Source organism: Ciconia boyciana, chromosome 4 (assembly GCF_034638445.1).
Source record: "Ciconia boyciana chromosome 4, ASM3463844v1, whole genome shotgun sequence".
Lineage (NCBI taxonomy): Eukaryota > Metazoa > Chordata > Aves > Ciconiiformes > Ciconiidae > Ciconia > Ciconia boyciana.
The window spans coordinates 14,918,628-14,938,122 of record NC_132937.1 but is presented as its reverse complement, the minus strand read 5'-3'; the positions used below and the strand labels follow the sequence as shown (position 1 = coordinate 14,938,122).

Here is a 19,495-nt window from a genome sequence, read left to right as displayed (position 1 = left end):
TGGTTTGAATTTATCCCTCACTCTGTGTTTTGGTCCCAAATCTTGTCTGAGTCTTGAATTTGGGTGCTGCAAACCTTTCGGGATGCTGAAGGGAGACGTAGAAAGGGGAGTCATGGGGTGGGCGGCTGGTCAGGCTAGGGGAGATGCTGCCATGCAGGGGCTCGGCACTGGGCGGGGGTCATTTGGGTTTGATTTTCTCCTCATTGAGTTTGGTTTGGGGTTTGGTACGAGGAGCGATTTTGGGCTGCACAAGCCCTTGGGATGGACCTGGCCAAATTGGGCCTGAGGAGCTTGGGCGGATGGGGGCATGCAAGAACATCTTGGTGGATACATGTATGGTTTCTTCACCCCTCTAGAAATACCTTCTTAATTAATAAATTGAAAGTAAGTCTCCTGCAAGAGGTTTTTGCTTGTCATAGTTTCACTCACTGGCTTGTACTGGCTGCGGTGCTTTTCTTTTTCAGTGGGGAGGGTGTTAAGCAATGTGCCACAAACCCTTCACATGTAACATAAGTTGGAGTATTCCTCTGTTGAAATGGCCGTGCTCTTTATAGCAGAGCTGTGTCTGCATCTGAGCTATGCAGAGCCAAGTGTATTATTAGAGTGGACATCACTGAGGCTGTAATTGTACACTGCTCCCCTTAGCAACCGTGGCCAACAGCACATCAAAGAGAAGGCTGATACCTTCTTTTAAGGAAAAAAAACCCACCACAAAATGCACATCTCGACACAGAGCAGCAATGCCCGCTGCAGAGCGCATGCCGGCCTCCAGCCAGAGCCAGCGCCTGGTACGTCCCTGTGGTTGGAAATGCCTTGGTGCAAGTGGAGAAGGGCAATTTGTTGCATACCCCATGGCATACCCTAATGCATATCCTACGGCATACCCTGTTGCGTACCCTATTACATACCTGAGTGCATAACCTGTTGTGTACCCTGTTGCATACCCTAATGGATACCCTATGGCACACCCTAACGCATACCCTAATGCATACCCTATTGCATTCCCTATTGCATACCGTATGGTACACCCTAATGCATACGCTATTGCATACCTGAATGCATACCCTGCGGCATACCCTATTGCATTCCCTATTGCATACCCTATAGTACACCCTGATGCATACCCTCATGCGTACCCTGTGGTATACCCTGTGGCATACCCTAATGCATACCCTGTTGCATACCTTATTGCATACTCTATTGCATGCCCTAATGCACACCCTATTGCACACCCTAAAGCGTACCCTATGACATACCCTATTGCATACCTTATCACATACCCACGCAGGGTTTCTTCACCGTCTTAGTTTAATCTCTTGATGCCCCAGAAATGGCCCTTCCTTGGTTCGGTGCTGTGCTTCACTCTGGTTGTAGAAACTTGAGTGGAATCCCGTGGCTTTTGGCAGAGGTTGCAGTTGGGTTTTGGTGGACTCGGCTGGGTTTGAGATTGTCAGTGTAACCACTTCTGGAGGGGTCAACCAAGATGGTGGCCAAGCTCATAAAACAAAACCTGTTGTTGTCAGCCCAGGCAGAGGATTGAAGAGGGAAATTTAGATTGGAACCCTTCTTGGGATGTAGATGTTGTGGCATTGGGTACTGGAGAATCAATCAATCAGGGTGCAAAGGGAAGTGTTTACTATGCTGAGCATGAGGATTTGGAAGGAATGAGCTGAAATCCCTCCTATGCCATAGACTTGCTCATCATTTGAGCAAATGACTTAACCTCCCAGTGATAGCAGCCTTTTCTGCATCACAGGGGTTGTGAGGATAAAGACACCGAGGGAATACTGTGAGAATTGGGACATGGAAATAATACACATGGTTAATGCTGAAAGGCAGATTTTTTTCTCCCTTAAAATGATTAAGGTCTGAGTCTTCAGCAGGGAATGGTTTGTGGTTTGACAGAGGTGGAGGCAGGAGGAACCGAGCACAGCTGGAGAGCATCTGCCCTGTATGCCATGTCCAGCATTGACTGCAAACCCAGTGGCCCTCTTTCTGTGGCTGTTTTTAATTTAATTTAATTACAGATGGTCCAGCTCATGCACTGAAAACACACTTGTCTTAGAAAAGGCATTGGTACCACTTGTCTTAGAAAAGGCATTGCCCAGGAGACATCAGAGAGGTTGCTTCACTGAAAGATAGGGGGGGAAAAAGGTCCCAAGGTCCCTGGAGCAAGCCCCAAGGCCAGAAATATGTGTGCCTTGAGTGCCGCAGCGGTGAGGGCTTGGACGCTCAGCTCCATGGAGCAGCACCACATCCGTCTCTTCGATCTGTGCATGAGCCCGACGTCGCTGCCTTTGGTTTCTCTTCCAGAAGAGTTTGATGAGCACTCCCCAAGGTGAGGTGGTGATTCAATGATGAAAGCCTCCTTGGCTCAAGCTGCTCCCCAGTGCTCTTCTGGGGGGATGAGGGACATCTTGGTGGTGAACCTCAGAGTTGATGTGTGCATGGGCTCTGCCAGCCCCGCAGGAGCCCAGCACAGGCAGAGAAATAGCAAATAATGCTGCCCTTGTGTAAACACCTTCTTTTGGGGGTTTGCAGAAACTTGCAGAGCTTGGAAACCTTTTTCCTTACATTTCTGCGCTGATGTTGACAGCGCTGTCCTGGTTTTGTAAACTGCAGTGGGACTCACCAGCAAAAGCTGCCTGCTAAATGCAGCTTTGCAGATGGGATTTATTTTCTATATGCCCAAGGAATTTGCAGACAATTCTAAATTCATGCACACACATATATACGGGCTTAGAGGGAGACAGGGAGCGCAGCCCTGTGGGTGGGTCCGAGGAGCACCCCCAGCTGCCTGCATCCTCCTGCTCTCAAGCGCGGAGAAAAGGAGGAGCGGGAAGGAGATGCGTTCCCTCTCCTTTGCCCCAAATTGTGTTTCTGAAGATGCTCTGTAATTCTGTAACAGGGTGTTTATTATTTTAAATTTTTTATTATGTATTATTTTATAATTTTCTATTTTTATTATTTTGATATTTATTGTTTTGTTATTTTAATAATTTTATATTTTTTATATTTTTTATTATTATTTTGCATAGTCATCTGGGCCAAACATAACCCATGCAAGTGTTGGCAGTGGGCAGGAGAGGGAGCCAGGGGAGCGGGCTGGCACCCTGCCTGCGCTGGCAGGTGAAGGGCAGAGCCCGGTATCAATTAGAGCAGGCCCTGCCATTACCCATGAGTCTGGCCAAGCCATCGCCGTCTGCCCGTAGTAATAATGCTCACTCGGCTTTGCCATCGAGGTTACGGGAGCCGCTGGCAGACAGGTCCCCTGCGGGTCCGTGAGTTATTGGAGAGCCACAGATTAAATATTGAGCTGCATGCTTTAAACTTGCTGCTTTTCCCAAGCGGAGCAATGGCTGTAGGAGCCGTCTGGCTCCTTCGCAGCCTTTCCATGTCATGGGAACGTGGCAGGGGCGAGGGAGCACCGGGCATCACCTCCTTGGAGGCTGATGGTGAGATGAGGGGGGGTTTAATGGAGCACAAAAAGGGTGTAACCCAAGATCTGGGGTTTTAAAGGAGTGCAAAAAAAAGGCAACCATTTCCCACTGACAGAAAGGAGGGGATGGGGACAGGAGCTGTGCCCCACAAGCACTAGGAGCCCTCTGAGCTGGGAATAGCTGAGCCAGACCCCAAATTAAATCGGCTGCCGGGTTGCACTGCACATCAGTCCTCAGCCCGAGCCCAGAGGTGGGTTTTGGGGCTCACAGCCCCTCGAAGAGTTGAGTTGCAGCGGGAGGTGGCCATAGGGCCACCAGCATACCAGTGGGCATCGCAGGGGATGCCAAGGGGGTCACCCCCACTGCCCTGCAGGTAGCTGGGGGCTGGAGTCCATCCAACACAGCCATGCTCATGGCTCTGCACAGAGAAGGTGTTTAGTTTTGAGTAGCAGGGCATCATGCAGTTGAGAGATTGATGGGAAGCAGGACTAAGTTGCAAAAAACAAAAAAAAGGCCTTAGAGTTTAAAGGATGGCATATCTGACTTGAAATCCATGTGCTGGTAAGATTTTATATTGCAATGCTCAGGTGTGTTGTGAAAAAATAGCCATCACCTTTTCTCCGTAAATAAGTTGTGTGTGGTTTCTCCTGGCTCCTTTTCACCCTGGAGGGGCTGAGGCTGCAAGGCCATGGTGGGGACCAGCCCTTGCTCCAGCGTGTGGTGTGACCTCAGGGATGGTACTTGGTGTCCCATCATCTCCACTAGCCAGTGGATGCCCTATCTGGGCATCTCCCAGTGGTGGTGGGACTCAGCGGAGTCTTGCAGTGGGACTCTTGGTCCTGCAGGCTGGCAGTGAGCAATGTCAGGAGCATCCCTGGCTGAGCTGCTGCCTGCTTCTGCTGCCTGCTTCTGCTGCCTACTTTTGCTGCCTGCTGCTGCTGCCTGCTAAGAGCACAGCCAAGTTCCGACCAGGGGCCTTTGGGTGATGGGACCCGTGCACACGCTGTGCATGAGCTGCAGCACAGAGGCAACGCGGAGCAGAGGCTCTGCCGGGCTCTAGGTGGAGACTGCAGACTGCACAGCCTGCCTGCAGCCTGCCTGCAGCCTGCCTGCAGCTCTGGGCCAGATCCAGGCAGTGGGCTACCAGTGGGGTGGGCTCCTAGCTGCTCCCAGCCATTGCTGGTGGGTGAGGATGCTCAGGGCCATGCAGGGTCCCCCAGGGCCTTTGGTAGGAGAGACAGAAAAAAAAAAAAGAAAGCCTCCAAATCCATTTATCCATTGACAGAGAGGTGAGGAAATGCCTGAGGACCCCCCTCCACCCACAATGCTGGAGGCAGGGGGGGCACTTCAACCTTGAGATCCCCTCAGACCAGACTGGACTGGCATCAGCTCCAGGTCTCCGTTTTCTCCTGAAAGGCTCAAATCTGACCCCGGGATGCGGGAGCACGCTCCTGCCAGCCCAGGGACTCAGCCGGCCTAAGGCACCCTCCTGCCAGACCATCTGCTCCTGCCTGCTCCGGCATAAATCCGGCTCAGGCTGCTGCAGTCGCCCTGAGGTGGGGATTTCAGGGTGCTGTGGGTTTGGAAGATCCCTGCTGCCGGTACCCACAGCCACTCTGCCATCCCTAGCCCTGCTCTTAGCTGGTTCCCTTTGCCTCGCCTGGGGACAGGATTTTCAGAGGCTCATTGGGACCCTGCGATGCATCGCCCTGCCTGGGACCCATCCTGCAAACTCCCACATCCCCCAGTCACTTTGCTAGGGGATAAAGCATCCTTCTGGCAGAGGAGCACGCTGGAGAAGCAGGTGCCAGGGACGTTACCTCCTGAGCCAAGGCCAGAACAGGCACAGGCGCCATTGTCAGCCCAGAGCTGGGGTTTGAGTAGAAGGACATTGGAGAGGGCAGCACCTCTTTTTGTTTCCTGGGAAGGGGGGGAAATGGGATAGTTTGTGCTTTGCCCATCCCTGGCATCGCTCGGCTGCGGGCCGCGGGTGCATGGGATACGGGGGATCCTCTTGTGCTCGCCAGCAGGAAATCTTTTTTAAGGATTTCTAGCTGAGCCACAAGAATTTGTACCAAATTTGATTTCCAACCAAGTGGGCTTGATTGACATGCTCAAGCACAGGCTACCCCGAGCAGATTTTGGCTGGTCTTTACAGCTGGCCTGCTGCGGTGGCACCCTGGAGGGACGGTCCCATGGGACCTGCAGCATGGGTGTCACAGCGCAGGCACCGTCAGCATCCCCTGGCCAGGCTTAGGCTTAGTTTTTTCACTGCTGGATGTTTTTGTGTGTACCTACCTGTCAAAATCTGGATTTGGAGAATCAATGCTGCCGTGGAGTCCATATCCCCTTTACCTCCCCCATGGGTATCATTTTGCACAGCCTCATCTTTTTCTACTGCTGACACTTAAACAAGCAAATGCAAAATGATGACATGAAGTGGCTTTGGTGGGAAGACTCCTGGGAGCGGAGGAGCTAAAGGATACGCGGCAGGTGAGAAACGAGATGCATGAGGAGTGTTGCAGGTCCCTGTCCCGCGCCTGGCCAGTAAACAGGGCTGATACCGGTGTGAAACACAGCATCCGAGTCTTGAGGACAGGAGCAAACGAAGTGTGGCTGGATGATGCCACCTCATCGTCACATGTCCTCTGGTCTCATCAGTGGTGCTGCCACCCATGGGGTCCTCCCCATGGTCTCCCAGCTCACTGAGCATCCAAAATGAGTGCTTTCTTTTCCCTTCCCAGTGATAAATTCCTCCACTTTTCTTTCTTTCTTTCTCTTTCTTTCTTTCTTTCTTTCTTTCTTTCTTTCGTTCGTTCTTTTAATTACCATTGCTCGCTCTGCATATTATTTTTTTAATAAAGAGGGGGTGGGAGGAGCATCTCTGGCAGCACAGGGAACCCAAACCCAGCGATATCACCTCCAATCCAGGAGCAGCAGGAACTGAAAGCGAAGACAGCGAGAACAAAGCATGCACTGGCTAAGGAAACAGTGTCAGGCTGGAAAGACAAACCCTTTCCATTTCTGCTTCCTTAATAAGAATAAGGTGTGTTTCCCTGCATCCCCTTAATATTCCAGTCCATGTCGTCTGGTGGTCTTACAAGGTGATGCTCACAGTCAGCCGCTCCGCCAATATGCTGCAAAATATGCCATGGTAATCATGAGCATCCCTTTAGAGACAGAAAGTTTGGAGGGATTGAGAGGTTTTGCAGGTTAATGTTGTTTTTTGCAGCTCTTTTCTGTAATCTCAGCTTTTCCAGCGTGGATGGGCAGCTTCGGAGCCATTGTAGGGTGCTCCATACCTGCACGCTTCAGGGGATGAGCAGAAAAGGTTAATGCATCTTTTACATCCATTTAAAAAAAAAAACAAAAAACAAAACAAAAACAAAAACATTTGCTATAGCAGAAACTCCCTGGCTTCATAGGATTTGTAAATATTAGCCCCTGAGAAAGATTTTCTGAGCTCTTTTGTGTAAATAATATTTTTTTAGCAGACTGGTACTTCACCTCCAAGTCCCGGCTTTCAGTGGTTGCTTGTCCCCCATCACAGGGAGCCCGGAGCTGCCTTTCCAACGGGGAGCTCCGGCACCAGTACCTGACGCCCGTCGGATGCTTGGCCACGGCAGTGGGAGAGACGGGGTGAAAAGCAGGTGGAGGAGATAAGAGGGTTGTCAGCCCCTCTGCTTTCCAGCATGTTTGCTCAGCAACGTTGAGTGCTGGGCCAGAGCCACCACCTCCCTGCAGACTAAACAGTAGCAATGTTTTCTCCCATGACCGAAAGAATTTAGAAAAGGGTCCCGGTATGAAACTTTACACGAACTCTGGGTGCCATTAATATCTCTGGCTGGGAGTCTGTTAACTCCTCTGGTTCCCTCCTTACCTGTGCAGTTCAATCTCTGGGCAGATGAAGGGAAAACCCATCCCACGATGAATCTGGCCAGCTGCCTGCAGGACCCCTGGTGCTCTCCCACCCACCGCATTTTCGCACATCCATCTTTCTTTTTTTTTTGCTTTCTTTTAAAGGAGAAAGCCAAGATCTCTGGCCATAATAGAGCTCTGGGGTCCTCAGCACAGGAAAGACATGGAGCTGTTGGAGCGGGTCCAGGGGAGGGCCACAAAGATGATCCGAGGGCTGGAGCACCTCTGCTGTGAGGACAGGCTGAGAGTTGGGGTTGTTCAGCCTGGAGAAGAGAAGGCTGCGGGGAGACCTTATAGCAGCCTGCCAGTACTTAAAGGGGGCTTAGAAGAAAGATGGGGACAGACTTTTTAGCAGGGCCTGTAGTGACAGGACAAGGGGCAATGGTTTTAAACTAAAAGAGGGGAGATTCAGACTAGACAGAAGGAAGAAAAGTTTTACACTGAGGGTGGTGAAACACTGGCCCAGGTTGCCCAGAGAGGTGGTAGCTGCCCCATCCCTGGAAACATTCAAGGCCAGGTTGGACGGGGCTCTGAGCAACCTGATGTAGTTGGAGATGTCCCTGCTCATGGCAGGGGGTTGGACTGGATGACTTTTAAAGGTCCCTTCCGACCCGAACTATTCCATGATTCTATGATGATTTCTATAATGCCCCATGCCTCTTGGACCTGTTTGTGGCCATCTGTGTGCATTGAGGTCCATCCGAAGGTTGTTCGCTTCCCTGCACCACCCTCGGGGACTTCCACCGCAGGGGCAGGTTTCGGGGATGGGGGAAGCCACCAGGGCTTCATTCATCCATTGGTCCTGGCTTGCAGAGAAGCAGAGGTTGAGCATCAGTGTCTTACACTCCACAGCCAGCTCAGCAGATTGATGGTCCCACCCCATGGTGAAGGACCACCAAGTGCATACTTGCTAGAAAGGTCTTAGCATCCCACAGGGAAAGCATCCTACTGCCAGCTCCCGGGCACCCAGGAAAATCCCTCCTAGGGCTCAGCCGATGTAAACCAGGAGCACCTGTGCAGAAAAGCTCCTGACGGCAAATGGGATTAGCTGCCTGCTTTTTTTCCCTGCCTGGTTTCATTCATCTGTGGGCAGGCTGGCATTTCATTTGGTCACAGCTTCATTTCAAATGCAAGTGGAATTTCTCCAGCCACAGTGCCTGGCCAAAGCAGCATCTGCCTCCACGGCCACTTTTTCTCCTCTTATATCCCTTTTTGCAAACTTGGCTCGTCCCCGTAGACCCCTTGGCACCTCTGCCTTATAAAGAGGACACATTGCATGTGCAGAGCTTAAAATAAGAATGCAGCCTGCTGGCAAAATCCAGCTGGTCTCTGGTGCATCTCCCCCGGGCTGCAAGGCTGGGCTTTTCCAGCTGCGACATTTGCAAGCAGGATCCATCCATCAGCCTCCGTTGGGGTCCCAGTCATCACCCCAATTGGGCATGGGATGGGCATTTTTTCAGGCACAGAAGTGGCCTCGGAGCAGATGCTGGGGATGGTGTTGGGGCTCGGACCTTGCCCTGATGCGGGGAAGGGCTTGAAAACTGCCCATCAAACCATCCCCACCCATATAAAACAGCCCCTATACACTTGCTTGGGGGCATTTCTTCAAACCAGCATGGTTTTACACTGAGCTTATGCTTTGGGGAATGCGGCCCATGGGCTGGGAGTTTTATATTAATATATTTTTTCCATGCAGTGGGGGTGCCAGCGCTGCTGCGGATGCTGGGATGGGCAGGGAACTGCTGTGCTTGATCCTCTTTCTTCCTACCACCTCTGTGTAGCAGGGAGGGGATTGCTGTCCCGGGGATGGGATGCTCTTGGGGACATGGATGCTTTGCCCCCACCTCGGGGAACGGCTGCCCAGGAGAGGATGCACAGTGTCTCCCAACATCCAAAGGTGACCCGAGGTTTTCCCACACACGCTCGCAAAGGCAAAGGGCACGTCGCTGCCTCAGGGTTCCTGCAGCACCGGGACTTAAATGAATATAATGAGGATCTTCTGCAACACTCCAGAGGAGCAAGCCTGCCAAGCAGGAGCTGCCTCCTCCAGGCGTTACAGCCGTGGGGTGTCTTCAGGGCCGGGTCAAACGGGCACCCTGGCTGCTCTGATGACAACCCAGCAAGGAAATTAATTTGTATTTCTTTGTGGGCCCTTGTCTCCCCGCCAGTCCCTCTCCACGGGACTGAGAGGTTGGCTTCTGGCTCTCAAAGGTATCATTAGTTCCCTGTGTCCATGTGTCCTGCTGTCTGTCCGTGTCCCTCTGCTCGCTGTAAGGTCTGGCTAGGGCAGGCAATGACGTTTTGCTGTGTGATTGTGTCTAGGCTCATGGGATAACAGTGCTTTAAAGTGGTAATAAACCGCTGTTATCCAGCTGAGCTGACACCCTGGCACATGTTTGGGAATCCAGAAAGGTGCTAGGTAGGAAGGGCGGCAATAAAAATTAAGTAATGAGGAAGACAACTCTGTCACCTGGGTACCACTGGAGGAGGTGCTGGCAAACATCCTCTGGTGAAGCAACCTGAGCTCCCAGAGCATCCCACTCTCTTTTCCAGAGTATTTCTGCTCTGTGCATTATCCCACTTGAAAATTATTTGGAGAAACATTCCTGCGATAACATGGTATAAGCCTTGGTAACTCAGCGGAGATGCAAATGTGTTCTGGTGGAAATGAGATTTGCTACAATTCAGCAGTAAGCTCTGCTGACCTGTGGGACACTGTGTCTTCCCAGGACGTGGCCACATCTCAATTCTGATCTTTTCCCCTCCACGACAGAAAAGAAGGAGATAACAGGAGACCAGGGCATTTCCTTTGGGCTGCCTCTTCTCCTCACTCTGCTTTCTCTGCACTCAGAGGGTCGTTAAAGCAGATTTCTGTGCCAGGACAAAATGGTGTTTGCTGTTCATGGTGTGCAGACCATGCTACTTCACCCTCCTGGTCATCTCAGAGCTTCTACTGAGACAGTGCGCCAAGATCTTTAGCAACTGCTAGGTTAACAACAACGCTTTTCTGTTTGCGCATCCATCATTATTTTCCCACCTGGGTGCTTTAAACCTCAACTAAATCAATAATTAACTGCTTGCACCTCTGCAGCCCCTGAGGACCTCAAAGACATCACTGGCTCAAGCTGTGAGATGCCCACATTGGGTGGGTAATTGCTGTTGATCCCAGATTTGGAGCCAGATGGAGAGGTCATGGTGAGACCAGGGGGCAGGAGGTTCAAGTGATCACCCACTTGGTCATCTCAGGGTGTTTGGAGACATGGGAAGTACCCACAGCTCCTGTTGGCTCTGGTTATCAGCTGCCTTGGTTGCCCAAACCTGAGGAATTTAAAATCATGGATGTTCCTAATACTCGGAGTTGGGTCAGCATCTCCTTGAGAAGAACCAGGAGTTTTCTGACCTTACTTTCCCCTTCCTGCCCAAATCCTTTGGAGAGGAATAAGCACTATTTGTGTCTGTCTGATGGCTGCAGGATCTTTGGTGAGTTGTTCTTGTAGAACTGGTCAGTGGCATTTAATGCAAGTTATATATCATCTGGTGGTCGGCTGATGAGCCATAGGTGCCCACGGGATGGTGGTCACAGGCGTGGTAACCTGGACCTTCACCATGTGATGTATTTTGGAGACCTTTCTGATTAGAAATGTTCACAGAGCTGTGGCCATCCTGAAACCAGGTCCACGCTGAAGGCCACCAGTAGGATTTGCTGCTCTTCCCAAAGTGGCCAAAACACCCCGAGAAGAAGCTGGTGCATGTTCATCTGGTGCAGATCCAGCTTGGAGGAAACGGCGTGATGAAAGTCTGTGGGAGTGAAATGCCTCATGGCTGGGTGAAGCCAGGACCTTTGCGAGGCTGGGCACAGGGTGTCATCTGTAATTTAAAATCTTTATCTGCTTTAAATGTCAATAGCTCCTTTGTTGGAGTAATAATAATTGCCGTGATTTGCATGTCTCAGTCACACGCCCCAAAGCACTTTGCAGAGGAAGATGAGTAAATCATTCCCATTTGCCAGCTGGGAAATCAGGGTACAGAGGTGACGGGAGCCCACGCAGGACTGGAAATAAATCTCAGTCTCCTGTGCTGTGGTTGCCCAGTCCTGCGTGGAAGCTGTTGGCTCAAAGCAGGCTTTCTATCATCGCCTTACTCTGCTTTGTCTTATTTTCCCTGGGCTGGCAGTAGCATGGGCAAGGATTGTGTGGTGGGATCTCGGTATGGTTTGGTCCTCAGGGAGTGTCAGCGGGGTGCAGGCAGAGAGGCCTGGAGTGTTGCTGCGGGTGGTTGGAGGAAGAGCAGAGCCAATGGAAGAGCTGATGGTCCCACCTCATGTCCCACCATCTCTGGTGGTTTAGTACAGCAAAGGAGCTTGTGTAGTGGTGTCTGTGTGGAGTGAGATGTTCCCAATGAAGCTGTGGGTGATTGATAGCTCTGCTTCGGAGGAGCTTGGTGAGACCCTGAGCATCCACAGGCAGAGGTGTTTGATCAGTCTCTGGTGCTGCCACAGGTTTCTCCAGCACCTCCTGAGCTGCTTCTGCACGCTGGTGCCACAAACTGCTCATCTCGCTGGGTTATACTCCCCAGAAAGCAAAGCTATGCTCCAGAGCCTCCTCCAAGCCAGGACCTAAGTACAAGTATTATTTAAATTATAAATAGGGAATAATGCAGCAGTGTTAAGTGTGCAAAGTGTCATTTATCAGAGCCCTTTCTAGGAGGGTTTGGGGAGGGAGCAGGCAGAGGGTGTGCTTCTCCAGGAGAGCGACAAGGGACGGGTGCTGTCCCAGCCCTTACCCGCAAGCTCCCTCCTTGAACCCATTTTATTTGTCTCAGGCCCTTTCCAAAGAGCCATTTAAGGCTCCAACCTTTTGTAGCACATTGCTAGTAAGATCAAGTATTTAGCACAGCCTCTCTCAGCTTTTTATATAGCGCCTAGCACTGATATCTAAGCATTATATATTTCTTTTTGCGCAGTATTTCTGACTCAGTATTTCCTGCCTCCTTGACAATGACTGAGTAAACAGCAGAGCTGCCAGAGGAAGAGCCTTGTGTTTACAGAGCAACAAGCCTAAATGTGTCTTTTTTTTTCCATCAGAAGGTGGTGATGCTTAAATTAACCCTCATTTTTATCCCACGCTAAACTTTTGCCCTCTAACTTGCTGCTGACAGAGTCAGCCATGAGTCGGTGGGCCCAGATCTGGGGCAGAGTTATTTGGGACTCGTCTTAAAAAAACAGTGTGGCAAACTCCCGAGGGATGAATTTTTGGCTGCAGCTGTCTGGGCTGGAGTGAGAGCTTAGGTCTGATGGCAAAATTCTGCTTCTTGTCCTCCTTGACTCTGCTGCCCACCAAAAATGGCAGAGCAGGAATTTTCCTCCTCTCCTGTGGAGTGGCCAGTCTTCTTGGTTCTTCTAGCTTGATCTTGGTCTTGGAGAGATCTCATGTCTGGGCCAAGAATGGATAGCGTTGCATGAGCTACACCTACACAGCGGGCTTTGACTTGGGTGCAAGAGTGGAGAGTCCCAACACAAAAGGCATTTCCTGTTTCCATTGCTGGCAGAAGCTCAGCAGGAGCTTCAGCTCAAGGAGTCCTTGTCACACTTAGAAATGTTCCAGTGGGGGATGTCAGAGGGTGGGCCAAGCTGTGGCATGCTTGCCTGTGCCCATCCGTGAACACCCCTGACTTACCCATCACACATGGTGAGGCCCAACATGATGAACATGCTTAGCCTTCTGGTTTATGCCCCAAACTTGTCCTGTGTGAGACCTCTTCAGAGGTCTCCTTGGCATCTCCCCGCTTGCTGCATGTTTTCCCAATGAACTCTTCTCCCAAACCAGGCAGAGAAGGGAGGTCAACCCTGCTACCTGGTATAAATAAATTTTATTTTAAACTATAGGCACTGAAGGAAGGTCATCCAGTAAATACACCCAGATTATCTACAGGCCAGGGCACCCCAAAATTAGTAATACAATTCATGTTTAAAAATACAGCCAAACTGATGAAAGATAATTTGCTTAGTGCCCTGACATCACCACCTAAGCATGGGGCAAGTCAATCCACAGGTTATTTTTATATAACTCCGTGAGGCATTTCCAGAGCAAAGAAAGTTCACTGGGCAGGGCAGTGACCCGGCCGTCCGGTTTCAGTGCTCTTCAGCCTCCTCAAGGCTTCTCATTGGTGGTGCAGAGGTCTGTGGGTCAGGGCACAGCTCCATCAGATGTGCCCTGGGCACGTGGGACATGGGTTTTGTTCTCTGCTGAGCCGCTCTTCGCTGCCAGCCAGCTCTTCACATCTCCCACGCTGTTAGTCTGGCTCATCCATTTTGGTTGCAAACCCTTTGGAGAAGCGATTGAGTTGCTCTCCACGTTCTCCATGCCCAGCATGATGGGTCACGGGTCCTGCTGGGAGCACAGCCGACATGCAGCCAGGTGAATCACACCCGTAACTCCGTTGACCAAATTACCTAGATGACAGCAGTGGTCTCCTCAAACATGGACACCCCAAGGGAGGTGGGACACCTCTGCACAGGTGGCGTTCATGTTGACTTGCCCGTCTGTGCGTGCCATGGTACTAGTCAAACCTGCTGTCTGAAGGCCAAATTTAAGGACAAAGCTCCCCAAGCCACCTTCCTCGTGCGCGCTGACACTGGTGTAGCACCGCCCTGCGGGGCCGAAGCAGCTGGGTATCTCAGGATGCTTCAGGAGATCCCTGGTGCTGCAAGTCCAGCTACCGTGGAGGTTCAGCTCCTGGCAAGCTCAACTCTTGCCTATAGGCAGGCATGGTCCAAAAAACATAATTCCTAACTCCAGCAAGGTGCTTTTCCTACTTTGTCAAAGGAATCGGTATCAGCCCCCCCTTTTGCAGAGTACATGCAAACAATCTCCTTTTGCAAAGTTTGGCCCAACCTGAGGCTGCAAATGGAGCAAAGTTATTCCCACTGCAGTATCACGTTCTGGGTGAAAATGTTCATAGTGACCTCTGCATCCATCCCACGTTCCATCCCCTGCTCCTGTCCTTCATGGGGGTCCATGAAAGTCTGCACAAGCTTTTTCATTACTTGGTGGGGTAGGAGAGGACCCCAGTCCCTTTTCTTTTGCAATGGTCTCCTTCAGCTGCAAAGCTGAGGGCAGAGTGTTCATTGATGTCTCTACTGGGTGGCATCACCCACTGGGTGCCGTAGGATGAAAAAAAGGGGGTGCTGGGTTGTGGCATCCCTTCCTGCCCAGCTCCCATCCCAGGCCTGATGAGTTTGGTTTGGTTTGGTGGCTGTTTTATGGAAATTTTTTGTTTGGTTGGTTGGTTTGATGGGTTTTTTTACAGAAAATATTTTTTTAAAGAGAAGCTGTTGAAAAGTCAGTTTTCTCTCTTGCAAGACTGTGGAGCGGGGCAATGTGTTTGAAGCAGGAATGGGAAGGAAGAGAGTTTCCTGCAGTGATTTTTATTCTTTCCCAGTAATCTGGGACCACAGAGCCCATGTGGTTATCCCAAGCTGCTAGGAATCTCCCAGCATGCCCCAGGCATCCCGAAATACAGCCCAACTCCCCAGGCTCATCAGTGTGGACCTTCCCAGGCAGGACAGGAGGGCTGCTGGGGGGGCATCCAGCCTGGGAGGGGTAGGATGGCTCAGGCTCTGGAGCCAGGTGGGATGCTCTGTGGGATGCTCTGTGGAGATGGAGGTGGAGGTGGAGGTGGGATGCTCTGTGAGATGCAGGAGACAACTCAGTGCCAGGGGATGGAGGGGTCTCGGGGCATCAAGGAAGAGCTCCAGGGTTCAAAGGGTGCTTTTTGTCCCAGGGCAGAGGTGGCTGGTGCATGACCTTATGGGTGGGCAAGGCTGGAGGTCCCCGTTGGTGCAGACGAGGGGCACAGGATGCTCTCACTTGGTTTTTTAATTTCTCAGTAGTCAGGAGGTCATTTCTCTTTGATTTTTTTTTTTTTTTAATTAAAATTCAAATGAAAACTCCAGAACGAGTAATTTGGTAACCCTGGGGTGATAACCTGAGCTGGCAAATAACTCTCTCCTCCATCACTGCCCTGGGACTGGCTGGATAACGAAAGGACGAGCTCTGCAAACTCCCCCAGAGAGTCTGGAAAGACCCAACAGGATCTGGCTGCAGGTTGACTTTGGAGTCACAGACACAGTTGGGCAACTGCCTTATAGAAATGGGTGTAGAGAGGAATTAGTCATCACTGTTTAGTTAATAAGTGCCTCAGTTATTTTACAAGTCTTTTTCCTGCATATGCAAATACATATATTTTTTTCCTTTTGTAATGAAACATATAAATAGCTCCTGTCTTGGATCTTCTATGCATACGGTTGTGTCATGAAAATAATCATCGCACTTTTTCCTGGCTTTCTTTAGCAGCTGCTTTACTTACCTTTGTTTCAAAAGAAAGATCTCCCATGTGTTGTCCGGGGCATGAGAGCAAACTTTGGTGTGGTGGCTTTTATATCTCCCTGGCTTTGCAGAGTGCAGCTGCAGGTCGGAGCATTCACAGCAGCAAAACCCTTTGTCTCAGGCAGTAGGAATAAACTGAGATGAAAAAGATAATTTATTTAGTTGCTGGATTTCAAATGTTGTGCAACCCGCATTGGGGACACATGGTGTTGAGAACAAACTTGTCCTGTTCCTTAATTTTCCCCTGCTTAGTGTCTACTAATTTTTAATACCGGGGAAAGGTCACTATGGAGACAGACAAGCGAAGTCGCGTGGGACATCTTGCAAGAAGCTCTGCAGCATCGCTGAGAGCCCAGGGAAACCCTCTTGGCTCTGAGTGCAGTGCACTCTCTTGTGACATCCTCTAGAAAGGTTTTTATTTGCTTTTCTATGTTGCCCCTTGCTCTTTGCCACACACTCCCAACACACACATCCCTTTTCATATCCTGCCTTTGGGCAAACCCCTTTTTTTCTCCCCAGCTGGAGGACTGATGAGGAGGCAGCTGTCTCCCTACACACTTCCTCCTGATGTTGCTCCATAAATCATGTCATTCGGATAATCCTTGGTCATGGCAACCATCAGCTCAGGAGCAGGGTGACCTTTTAATGCCAAGCCTGGGCTGCCCTGATCTTCTTCTGGTCAGGCAGGGAGCCAGTCTCTGCTGTATTTTCGTGAGACCCCAGGGAGCAGCCAGGCTATTAGGATGCCCCTGGCCAAACTCTGGGTCTGCTGAAGATACTGGAATGAACAGGCTGGGCAGGTCCACCTGGACCACAAAGCCCGGCATGGCCACCAGCATTCATTGCATTTCCCCTGCATTTCATTTAACCTCTTTGTTGCTGCTTTTATTCGATCTTGGTTGTGCATATGGAAAAGAGTCCCCGTGTCTGTCTGAGGGGGAGGGCAGGGCACGGGGGACACCCTCTCTAGCGCAAACCATGACAGTTATTGCAGGGGTTGGTGATATTTCTACAGTACCTGCTTTCTGGTGGCTTTGCTGTGTTGAAATTCCAGCCACTCCGCGTGCATTGAGTAATCTCCCCGCTGTTACTAAAGACTCAGTCTGTTTGTCTTCCTCCCCCCACCCTGAGTTTCAATTTCCTCCTAATTCTCTCTCTAGACAGCCGTTGCCTCTCCCATGGCGATGCGGTTTTGCTGATGCAGCCTGTTGTCTCTGTCCCTCTTGCAGAAGGATTTCACCATGCGGGAGGAGTTGCAGCAGCGGGACGTGGAGCGCTGGCTGGGGTTCATCACCTTTCTCTGCGAAGTCTTCGGCACTATGAGGAGCAGCACCGGAGAGCCCTTTCGAGTCCTTGTCTGCCCCATTTATACCTGCCTCAGGGAGGTAAACGCCTTCAGAGTTTGTCCTTCTCCACCTGGGCCAAGCTGTTGCGTTGCAGTGCTGAGGTGACCACGATTCATAGATGTTTGCTTTATGATTCCTAGAGGTTTGCTTTGCCAGCATCAACAGTTCTCACCCCAAAAGTACCTATGTCTGCAGGGATGCTTGGCTTTTCCTGCATATCGTGTTTCCGCTAATTAAAAGCTTGTGCACCAAGCAAGACCCCTTTGTCCAAGGGTCTGCAAAGCCCAACAGTTGGGATTGCAAACACAAAGTTTGAGTTTGCAAATCCCAGCGTTGAGAAAATCCCCACTGAAGGGGCTTAAACAGCTTCTTAAAAGCAGGTGAAGCCACATGAATAGATCAGACGGACTGAGGGGAGGGAAGAGGGAGATAGGTGAGGTCCCATATGTCCTTACTCCCCACCCTGTGCAGCAGAAACACAGCCCTGCCACCAGGGTGAGGGACATTTCAGAACCTGAGCTCCTGATGAGCTCATTTCAGAGCCTGAGCTCCCCATGGTTCGGGGTGGTGGCAGAAACTTCGGTGAGGACAAACAGAAAAGGCAACTCAAGTGTTAATGTTCAACAGAGCAGGAGAGGGCTTTCCCCATCCTGTTTTAAAGATGGTTTTGTCCCCTGCTGCTGTCTGTAGAAGACTTTCTCAGAAAAATCTGCCTTGTTGCCCAGGGTTGGAGCTGTGAATCTCAAATTTTCAGTAGCGCTTCTGTTGGGCCGTAAATAACTCACTGTAAAATAAGTTCTCCACTAGACCTTGGGCAAGGGAAGGATAAAGAAACTGCCAGTGATGAGTTTTTTACATGCATGGGAAGTTTTCTCTGAATGCAAACACATCATAAACATTTTGTCTTTGCAGTAATATTGTGGGTAGGGTTCACAGACGGTGACTGTAGCAGTGAGAAAGAGTCCAGGCATCGTGACGAGGCACACATATCCAGAGGAGGAGGTGGGAGAGGGATGCTAAGAATAGCCTAACTTCCCCAAAATCTCTGCCCACAGCGGTATGTGTCACCTTATGGGGAAGATCTTGGCGTCTAGCAAAGTCCCCATTCCCCTCCGCTTCCCATCACAGTCGTGACACAACCCAGCCCTGATTCTGCCAGGATTTTTCCCTGCCCACTCCTGTCTGCCTGTGCTGTCACGGTCCCTCTTGTCGCCTTGCCGATATGTGGGGACACGGTGGTGATCTAGAGGTGTGCAGAAGGACATGATTTTCATGTATCAGGGATATTTTTTGCTACAGGGCAGCTCCATAAAAAGCCTTTACTAATTATATCAAGACATCATGCATAAATTTGCTTCTTAAAAATACATCTCTGTTCCTTAGCAGGACAGCTCTGTCCCTATGGTGTTGTTTGTCAGAGAAGAAGACTCTTAGCCTAGCTGACATGGGTGAGCCTGAGTCTTCCAGCTCTCCTGCCCCAAAATGGCTGTTCTGTGACTGTTTGCTCCGCAGGGTTGTGAGTTTGACTCACACCGTTCAACTTCCACGGCTCTAGGACGGGTTTTCATCTGCCACCGTTTTTTGCCGCCATCAGCTAATCCTGATGCACAGGGCCAACCCAGGAGAACAGGACCACCTATTTATCAGCAGCGATAGGTGCCAGGCTCTGAGATGGTTGCCAGAGCCAAAGCCAGGCTGTAGACGCAGCTGAGGAGGTGGTGGTGAGCTCTTCCAGCTGCACCCAGGAGAGGACAGGGACATGTGCACAGGGTGGCCCTGCCAGGTGCTCCATGAGATGGTGGAAACTCCCTAATCGTGCACAGTGCTCATCCCTTGGTGAGCTTCATGAAGCGCATAGGCTGGTGTCCCAGGGCAGGAGGGGGTGTCACCATGGCCTATAAGGTTTGGGACCTCCACTTGCCTCAGGACAGGTTCACAAGGTGTAGTAGTGCTCATCTCATCATGGGTTTTTTCCCCTTCTTGCTGATCAGCACATACATCCCCATGTACAGTCTCAGCCCCTCGCCCCTAACTCGGTCCCCCTTGGGTATCCCCCAGCAAAGCCCCTCCACGCTGCCCACAATCATGCTTAGCTCCCTCTGCCCCCATCCACCCATACTTTGATGATAAATCATTACTAGAGGTGAGATAAAATCTCTCCCTCTGCCTGTCCTTTCAGCTCCTTCTTGCTTTTTAGTTTCTCTGTCTTTTTTTTCCTTTTTCCCTTTTCCTTTATAGCTTTGGCAGACTCAGCCAAAGGTCAGCAAGGGAGTGAGCAAGAGGAAGGGGAAAGTTGCCTGATGACTGAGGCAGGAACATCTCTTCCCTTCCCCCTGCAAAGCTTCCTCTCTCCAGCTCCTTTCCTCCTGCCCCCCAATAAAAGCTTATTAACACCATCATTAAT

At 50.8% G+C, this 19,495-nt stretch overlaps 1 protein-coding gene across 3 annotated transcripts in view; it reads left to right on the top strand.

Moving 5' to 3' along the window:
• CTIF (cap binding complex dependent translation initiation factor) overlaps window positions 1-19,495 on the top strand; it is a 150,590-nt gene that overhangs the window by 111,667 nt on the left and 19,428 nt on the right. For all 3 annotated transcript variants that reach the window (XM_072859615.1, XM_072859614.1, XM_072859616.1), the window contains one exon: window positions 16,975-17,130. In XM_072859615.1, the coding sequence (XP_072715716.1) occupies window positions 16,975-17,130 (156 nt within the window). The remainder of the gene's footprint in view (window positions 1-16,974; window positions 17,131-19,495) is intronic.